This window comes from Epinephelus moara, chromosome 17 (genome assembly GCF_006386435.1).
Source record: "Epinephelus moara isolate mb chromosome 17, YSFRI_EMoa_1.0, whole genome shotgun sequence".
NCBI lineage: Eukaryota > Metazoa > Chordata > Actinopteri > Perciformes > Serranidae > Epinephelus > Epinephelus moara.
Window position 1 is genome coordinate 15937314 of NC_065522.1, and position 9878 is coordinate 15947191.

General features: G+C 39.8%; 1 protein-coding gene across 6 annotated transcripts in view; it reads left to right on the plus strand.

The window, feature by feature from the left end:
* The window catches only part of LOC126404226 (protein Dok-7-like), a 60094-nt gene that overhangs the window by 29643 nt on the left and 20573 nt on the right, over positions 1-9878 (plus strand). For 3 of the 6 annotated variants that reach the window (XM_050067297.1, XM_050067301.1, XM_050067299.1), the window contains exons 8-11: positions 163-211; positions 414-1031; positions 4124-4212; positions 7155-7224. In XM_050067297.1, coding sequence (XP_049923254.1) covers positions 163-211; positions 414-1031; positions 4124-4212; positions 7155-7224 — 826 coding nt within the window. The remainder of the gene's footprint in view (positions 1-162; positions 212-413; positions 1032-4123; positions 4213-7154; positions 7225-9878) is intronic. The other 3 variants (XM_050067302.1, XM_050067303.1, XM_050067298.1) reach the window with 2 other exon arrangements.

The following is a 9878-nucleotide window of genomic DNA, read 5'->3' on the forward strand; positions in this document are numbered from 1 at the left end:
GCGTGTTCTCAGCTTAACTCAAATTTGTGATTTCGTCTAGCGATGTCAGGCGAGGGATTATTGGCAGTTTGAAAAGAAATACAGATCATTACCAGCCTTTTCCCTTAAAATGCCACACATTCAAACACCAGGTAATTTGTGTAATTTTATGTCATGTCACAGGGGACACCACACACCCCTGCAAGTGGTTCAGCGGTCCCTGCCATACCAGGTAAGTGTAATCAGTTTAAATATTAAGTGCATGCTGCATGTATCGATTCTTGCCTGCATGAACAGTTGATGCATGTTTGAGAATAAAACATTTATCATTTTCTGTAGCAGCCACAGCTTGGCGATTTGATTTAGGGACAGAAATTAAAGTGTGTCGAAGGTTGGGTTTTTTTTGCCTCCAGAACATCATATTTTCAATCCAGCAGATCAAAGTGTTGACAAATCACCATGCAGACCCAGCGCTGCCAGTGAACACAATATTGCAGTGAAGAAAATTCTGGAGAAACCCTGTGCCTCTCCTGGCTCTGGAAGCATCCACAGCTTGGAGAAGCCAACAGTGAGGACAAGTGAGGATTCAGCGCTGCCAAAAAAAGGAAGAGAGAAATTAGCCAGTCTCTTGGCTGATCTGCTAGGCTTTCCAAGCGTAGACAGGCAGCCCGAGGCAAAGACTAACAGACTGAACCTGTATGAGTCAATGAGCCCTAGCTTTGGGAATGAGCTCAAATCCACACTAACTGGCACCTGTGCGCCACCGCAAGATTCACAGCAGGACAAAAGAGCTGTCATTTACGAGAACTGTTTCAAGTGTCAAGGAGAGAACTGCCACCCTCCACCACGGGTCGTACCTGCTGAGACATACCGCAACAGGAACGTTTCCACTTTACAAACCTTTCCAACTGGGCCGCACCTGAAGGAAAGCCAAGAACAAGAAGTAGCTGCTAATGAGGAGCTGCTGTGTGAAGCTGCCAGTGATGGATCACAGAGTGTGGCTGGGCAGTGTCAGTACGGAGAGATGAATGGTCGGACGGTGACCAGTGAAGGTAAGAGGCCTCTTCTCCAGTTTCCTCTTCAACTCACAACAAAGCGTCTACGATTCCTCTGGTGTCCTTTTCCTCTTCAGTCCTTTGAAACGGATCTTATCTTTGTTTCCGTCCTGTTGCTCTGCTTATCTTCAATAAAAACCCACTTTCCTCCTGGCTTCTTTTGTTTAATCATCTTCTTGTTTTCTCTCTTCCTGCACTCTGTGGTCTTTACTTGTGTTGTGGTGTTTGTACAACTAAGCTTCGTGAGGGCTGTGAAAAACAGAGGGGATTGAAGTTGTTGCACAAGTTATGAAATCATAAATTATATATACGCTCTTATAGAGACTGACTGATTTAAGGCTTTAGGGTTCCCAAAAACGTTCCTATTATTGCAAGTGTAGCAGACAGTGTGCAGTTCTTTGTTCTGTGATAATTGACCCATGGTTTTCCCCTACGCACCTGTCGACCCTCAGGTGTGCAAAAATTCTGCATTTTGATTTTTAGTGCTGAACAAAGTCTGCACCACTTTCTTACCCTATTGTAAAGAGTTCTGTTGTAAGTAATGTCTTTATTCATGGCGAATAAATCCTGTACTAATGCCTTCTAAAGGAGTTCAAAGCCAACTTTTGGGTTGCCAGACTCTGAAACCACCTTAAGGCTTTTGCACAACAAGTCTGTTTTCCATTTCCATTAGTCATCTGTAAAAATTGCTACGCAAAGAAAACTTTAACACTGAGTCCAAGGTGTTATAGTGTTCTATTTGTTGAGAAAATTTGCATTACAAGACAAATGAGAAGACACATTTGCTCCCTTGCTTCTCTGGAGGCACCTCCCCGGCTGTCACCACTCCGCCTGCCTCTTGCATTTGGCACCATGGCTACATGAAGTTGCTGAGCTGTCCTCTTTCTCTTTCTCCACACTGCTGCTTTCTCTCTCTGTCTGCATGCAGCCTTCATTCTCTCTTTCACCTTGCTCTTTGTCACCATTATCCACCTGAATATTACTATCTGACGTGTTGAAAGGAATCTTTCTGAGTTGTGTAAAGAAACTGCACACCCTGTTCCTCTCTCTTTAGCAGCTGTATGTATCCCACGTTATGTCACATTTTTTTCACTGCTTCTTGATGCAGCTGCAGAAACAACAACTGCAGAAAATGTAGACGAAACAGAAAATTGAACCTATTCTGAAAACAATTTCAAATGGTAAATATGGACTTGGTGTGCAAAGGCCTTAATGATGCCTTACCTTTAGGGAAAGGGTATTTATTAATACCTTTCCTCGCATTCATTTATCGAGGAGTAACACCAGCCTGAGCATATTTTTTTTTACAATACCTGGCAACTTAAAGCATCCTCTTATTAATGGCTTATAACTGAACTGTAAAGCATTATTAAATTATTTATTAGCCACTAATTTGGCCTCTGTTAAAACTTGGGGTGCGTTATTGGAAAGTGGTACCAAAATAGTACTAAAAAACATAAATTTGGTTAAGAAAAAAGAAGTTAGAAAATAAGCTTGTCGGCACCCTCTGGTGGACACACTGTGTGATGGTGACACTGACAGTAAAGTATCTTGAACATACAGTATCTTTAACATTTCTGTTATGAAATTACTTGCTACTTTTTTGCTGATGCACACTCAGCTGCCAAATTATTAGGTACACCTAGCTAAAACTTAAGCTCTCCAACACAACAACCCTGCATTTTATTGAGTTATATTGACAGGTGTTTATTATCTTGCTCGTCCCATTTATATCATTGAAGGTAAACCAAGCAGCAACCTCCAAGGCTGAAAAATGAAGCCAGTGCCAAAACTGCAGTTCCTCAAATGGCCACTTGAGGCTGGCTCCAAAAGAGAGTTAATCCCCATAGACCTCCAAATTTACAGCTGAAATAAACGTGTTAACAGCCAGGTACAGGAAACAGTTTTGGCCTCCATAGCTAATTTCTTCCTTCGTAACAATTGTTAAGGGGTGAATTTTTTTTGCGACTCACCCATTCATATTTTTTAAGGCCCAAAGTTACGAATAATTAAGGGCGGGTCGCTCTCTGTGACAGGCTATCTGCTGATAGTGTCCTCAGGCTCTCGGTAAGATCCACGCCTCCCTCCTCCACACTTACTCCTCCAACTTAGGTCACTTAGCTCTAAATATCCAAGACTGCGACAGCCACATTCCCAAATTCGAGGCTTCAAAACAGGAGTCCACAAACCAATGGATGATGTCACAGTGGCTACGTCCATTATTATTCTACAGTTTATGTGGTAGGCGAAATAACAGAAACAGCTTTCTGTATAAAGCTGTATAAATCTAACTGTTGGAGTAGATTGCTTTAGTTTTATCAAGCTGTGATAAACTGCCGACTGAGTGTGTACTGTATAAGCCTGTTTAAATTAAAGCAATAAATCTGCCAGGCTGATATGTCAACTGATATTAGCTTATTAAAGCTATATCAGTATATGTTCAGCAATTAGTAAAATACATTACAGTACAGATAGGCCAAACATATATTTGAGGAAACAGTGTTGCTGTCACATATTTTGTGAAAGTCTGGAAAATGTCCTGCTTCTAAAATGAAGTTCTTATCAAAAATGAACAAATGGCAGATGTTTTTTGTTTTAATTGTCAGATATCTATTGATATTGACCGTAAAAATCCCCTACCAGCAGCAATACATCTGTTATAAGCTAAATTGTCAGATATCATCAGTGTTGGTGTATCAGTCGAGCTCTAATATAAAGCCTTTCCACAGTATAAAACTCAAAGTATCAGTGTTTAAATGTTAGCATTTAGACAGGACATTACACTAAACTGTCTGCTGCATGATGAATCTCTGTGTGATGTTTGTCCCTTGCATGTTTTCACATTGTCAACACAGCTCTTGTCTCCAGCACCAGGGATGTATTGTGAGATGATGAATAAATTCACTGTTAATTGTTCCCACTACTGGATCTGGACAAATCCATGCACTTGTACCCAGAGTGCACGTCGTCTGATGTGATTCACAAAGTGGATTTTAAGAAAAGCACAATATGAGATTAATTTCTTGGCGAAAGAAATTGCGGTTTAATTTCCTATATTTAAAATGCACTATATTTTCCTCTCCCACCAGACAAAAGGCTTAATAGTAAAGAGGAAAGACGCAGAGCTGATCCCGCTTATGAGATCATGGAGAGTCGGGGCCTGGAGAGGAACTCAGAGGTAGGCCAATCCAAAACTCTCTAATCCGCTTTATGCTATCAACCACTTACACATTTTGGCTGTGTAACTCACTGTGCTCTGTGTTCAGCTAAACATTAGGGGGGAACGTTTCACATCATGGGAATACCGGTTGTTTTTAAAAGAGGCTTGAGGTATATCTGAAATTAAACATAGCATAACTTTATGCTTTGGATTTCAAAGTGTGTCTGTGATGAGACAAACTGTTCTCTGAGGTGTTACTTCAGCCCAAAGGAAGCAGTCAAGCATCAGTAGAGTAGAGTTGGAGATGTGACATCACATAGTTGCCATTTAATGATGTTCTAGTCAGGTGTTGTTTCAACTTTATGGTCATATTGGAGGCTGCTGTTTGTGGTGCTGTTGAATGTTGTTGGTGTTATAACTGAGTGTGTAACGTGGTTAGGCATGGGATGATATAAATCTGGCCAAAATAATTGAGATTCATAATATTGTCCTGATAACCATCGAAATACGCTTGAAGCTGTTAAAATGGCACAAAGACATACTGGAATCACATTACGTTAAGAAAAAAAAATACTTTAATTACATCACAGAGAAGACACATCCTTTTTAGGAAAAAACAGTTTAAAAAGCGAGGCTTTTTGGCTCCTTGAAATGGTATCATATCTGTTGATATGAAACATGCCAATGATTGATTAAGATCCTTTTTGTTTTTGAGGTTGGTGTGCATGTATGCTGTTTTGCAGAGTCTCTTTTATTGTTAGTTTCCCAGCAGTCTCTTTCGGTGCTGCAGGAGACACACTCACAATTATCCTGAAAATAGAAATTCACCACAATCAACTTATTGTGTTTTTTATTACGGTCCATGATAAAATCATATATCGTCCCATCCCTAAACATATCTTAGTCAGTCCCTCCAGAAAATTGCAGTCTTGCGATCGCAATAATTAACGCAAATTCAACGAAAGTCCGCAATTTTTGTGGGGGCTTGTGTATTTTTCACATCACGGGGATTTTCACGGACATTTTTACAGGAAACTACAACGCGGAAGTGCGCTCGACTCCGCTTATAGTACGCCCGAGTCTGTGAGCACCTGTGTCTGCCTCTTCGCCAAGCGCACAGCGAGCAGGAGAGAGAGGGGGGTGGGGGTGGGGCGGGGACTGAGCTAGGGGGTGCGAGTGCACATACGCCGAGGCTTCTACTGTAGCCTGGGGAGTCGATAATGGCGGACAATTTAGTCTCAAAGAAATCAAAGAATGCGCCATTATGGCAACACTTTGGCTTTGAGCCAGACGAAGGAGGCAACCCTTGTTTGCACTGATTGAGTAAGCTGCAAAATTTATTTGTAAGGAATAAAAGAAACAACATGTTACTGTCACTCTGTTGTCCTAAGGTCGTTTTTTATTTGTGTGGTGAAAATCCGGTATTACCGACTTGATGCGGTTTTTCACAAAAACCAGACCCTTTTTTTTTTTTTTTGAGGTAGTAATGAAGCTCTAGTACCGAAAAAAAGAGGTCGTAGTTTTAAAAAAAAATAGAGTTTTTTTTTCTCCTTTTGTCATTAGCCGCAATTTCCTGCAAAAAGTCACATAAAAATGCCGCAATTTTTATGTGACTTTTTGACAAAATTGTCTGCAAATTCAAGTTTTTTTTGCCGCGAGATCCTGGAGGGACTGATTAATTGACATATTGACCTCTATAATGAAAAGTAAAAGCATTATAGGACACATCAGTACAACTTTTGGACAGGAACATGGGCTGAACTGGTTGAACCTGACCTTGACTGTTGTTGCTTCGTTTAAAGGACTAATTCAGTATTTAGGAAATATGCTTCTTCGTGTTCATTTAAAGAGTTAGATGAGATTTTTACATTGCCGTTTGAGTAAGGGTTAAACAACCATGATTCAACATGTTGATTATCAACTTTAGAGGTGAGCGTTTTTTAACTTGTAGCCATGCTAGCAGTTTCCACCTCCTTTCATTCTTTATTTAAGCAATATCACAAGAGCTAGTGTTGTACTGAATAGCAGCACAGCTGTGATTCGGTCGTGATCACAGCTGTGCTGATATTCAGTACAACAGCACGACCTTAAGTGTAATATTGCTTTTATACAACAATTCTATCAGTGCTGTTTTTTTGGTTAGCGGTGTTAAGAGACAACAGATTATGATTTGTTGATTTTCAGTGAAGTTTCCAGGCTTCTTTCCTCCCGTTCGTCCTCTTCTGTCGGCCATTCATTATTTAATTCAAATGTTATTTGAGGAAATATGTTCATCTTTGTGGCGTTAAGTTTGTTACAACAGCTGTTTATGTAGGCTAATTAATGTTTACAGTTAGACCTGTGAAGCGGAGTGATACATGTGTGGTTAAAAGTCCCGGTGCTGTTGTGGCTTGAATTCCTCCTGTCCCAGGAGGTCCCATCAAAGTAATTGGTCTGAACTAACTGTTGTCTGAGCTCAGCTGACTGCTCTCTAGATCCACACTAAATGCACAGACATGGGAGTGACATCAGTCATCCACATCTAAATTATAGGAACAAAGGAAGTACATGTACAAGTAAACACCAGTATACAGTAATCAGCTGATGCTTTCTGCAGATATCCACTTTTATGTTCTGGCGTCATTCATTCTCAGCATGACTATGGTCAGACAAGGAATTCCTCTGTGTGTGCACGGTGGCCTTTCAGTGAGACTAATGGCACTATGGCTGCACTCCACCATCAATTTTCACACCACAATAGCTGTGCTTACAGTGGCTGTCTGGAATCAGAGATTACATGGCCGCAATTTAAAAGGCATGGTTATCCATCCATAACGATGAGCCACTGCAGACAGTGTCTCCACATATAAGACGCAGCCTTGAGTTCTCAGTAAATCCTGAATATCTGCCTCTGTCTGTAAATACAACATGTCCACCGATCCATTATAATCAACAGTGCTCACTGTCTTTGTGTCTCGCAGGCGGAAGAAAAAAGCAAGTACGAGCTGATGGGCAGCTGTGGTCAACAACGGTTCCTTCAAGAGACTGAAGGTGAGTGAGCATGACGTCACCTCATGAACACCAGCGGGCTGTTTTTCTCAGCCAAGTCAGTTAAACATATGCAGGTTGTTGGTTCCTGGCCGTGCATTTCCCAGCCTTCTTACAACAACCGTGACCTCATTTACAAAAATTGACTTCAATTCATGAATCATGCACCTGAATCGACAGGGCCACAAACACATCACCTGTGCATCACGGTACGCATGCATGAATGAATACATGAAGAAAATGAGGCTCATTCAGGGTCTGAGCACGTGACTGGCACAAGGCATTGCATCCACACAGGTGATGTTACAGTAAGAACACACACACTCCACACACGTGTTTACTTGACTTTATTCAGAGTAATGCACTGTGACACTGACAGGAAGTTGTATTCATAAAGTACAAAGCATTTACTGTACAGTGCTGCGTACAGACTCATAATATATGGAGCCAGCTGCAGCAGCTCTAAATAAAAGCAGATTCCCGCATAAAAACCCCTTGTTACACAGGGATGAGCTAGTTGTTTCTAAATATTTGCACCCTCCTGCAGACCGAGAGAGAGACTATGGATTATAGTTAACATATCTGACCAGACACTTGATCAAAATTATGAAATTACATTTCACAAAAATGACACCCAATAAAACAGTAGTGTTAATACTGCGTAAATACTTCTAACATAAGCAGCTGAAATCTGAAACACAGATATTTCTCCATGTATAAATATGAATTAAACAAATGATCGTCTGATAAGTTGAATAAATCTCCAGGCCTCCTTATGTTTAGCAGTTATGTCAGAGCTTGTGATGCCACAGTGACTTCCTGTTTAAATAGCTGATCAAATCAAGTGTAGTGTAGGCCTATAGGGCTGCAACTAACAATGATTTTCCTTATTGAGTAATCTGCCCATTATTTTCTTGGTTAAACATTTATTTATTTTATTATAATATATTATAATTTTTCTCCGTAAAAAATCACTAAAATGATTGTTCAGTTATCAAAATTGTCCCCATAGTAGTTATTTTTCTGTTGATCAATTAATCAACTAATCATTGCAGCTTTGGAACCCTATCAGAGCTCTAACAAAACAAACTAATAAAAATAGACTAATAATAAATTGAAACTATGAAACAATATAACATTACATAATAGGGGGTGATGACAGCATCACATCAAACAGGAATGTATGGCAGGTGGAGGAATTACAAATTAATTGATTCCATTTGATTGGACAGTGCTAACAGAATTTCTTAGCTAGTAATTTACATATTACAGAAGTTGTTACGAGCCAAGAGATTTAAGTGGTTTAAACCAAATTTAGTAAATCATTTGACATTCGAGTCGCAGGATGAAGCTTTCATTCTTTTGAGAGATAAATTCCTGGCAATCTTTAAAACGTCCGGAAGGTTGTTTAATTGCGCTCGCTGCAGTTTGAAAGTTAATTTCTGAGAGTCTTAAAATACTCATTGTCCAATGGGATTAAAACTGTTTGCCAACTACAAGAACACATCTCTCCAAGTTGTGACTCTAGTTGGACAGAAGTGACTCATCTCCTTGTGTGACGCATCAGCAAAATTACATTTATTACACTTATTTTTATAATGATTAATTTACGTTATATTTCAATTTTAACGTAGAAAATAAGCAAAGAGATATTTCACTTACAGGTACTACAGTCACAACTAGGTTAAAGATTGAGCTCACTGCATTACCTTGAATTTGTTTAAAAAACAAATGAAACAAAAAAAAACTTTTTTACGCATCCCTTCTTAAAGATGAACTAAGAATCCAAAAAAGGCAACCATTCTTGATGAATTGAAGTAAATGGGGACCACGTTTGACAACAGCAAAACTATATCAAAACTTGCAGTATAATTCAAGTCTCTTTCATTCAGCTGTATGCGCAGTACTTCCCAAACATGTGTCACTACAAAAATTAAGATTAGAAAAAACCCAAGTGTACAAATGGTCTCATGCACGGCCAAATAACACGCCCACACACATGCGATGAGCTCCACTCAGACTGAGTTCATACACACATGCACGCTCAGGTAAGCTGACGGTGTATTTATATTGTAGCATTTGAGTAAAAATGCACGTGTTTGGGAAGTGCTGAGCATACAACTGAATAAATAAAACTTGGATTATACTACAGTATCACATGTCCACCGACAAGTAGTGGTCCTGAGTGTTCCTGGGCACGCACATGCATATGAGCAGGGTTCAGATGAACTCAGGCATGTGTCCAGGCACGCTTCTCGGCCGTGCATGAGAATGTTTGTCATGACATGTTTTAAATCTTGCTGTTTGAGTGGAAATGCATGCATCTGTTGTTAAATGTCGTCCACGTGTACTTCCATTCATGAAGAATGTTTGCCTTTTTTGTTCACGAATTTGAGGTAACATGCTTTGAGTAATTAATATACGAGTGGTCATTTGCAGGTGAAGTGTTCTTTTAAACGTTGTTTTAATTGCGTAAGGGTTATAACGGTTCTGCGTTTTTCAAAGATTGCCAGGGATTTTTCTTGGTATCACTTTATTTTACAAGTCTGTAAATGCCCAGTAATTTCCTAGGAGGTTTCCTCAAAATAATGATGTATTTTGGCAGTAATCTGAGGTAAAACAAAGACACTTCCGGTTAATTAATTCCAATTAAATGC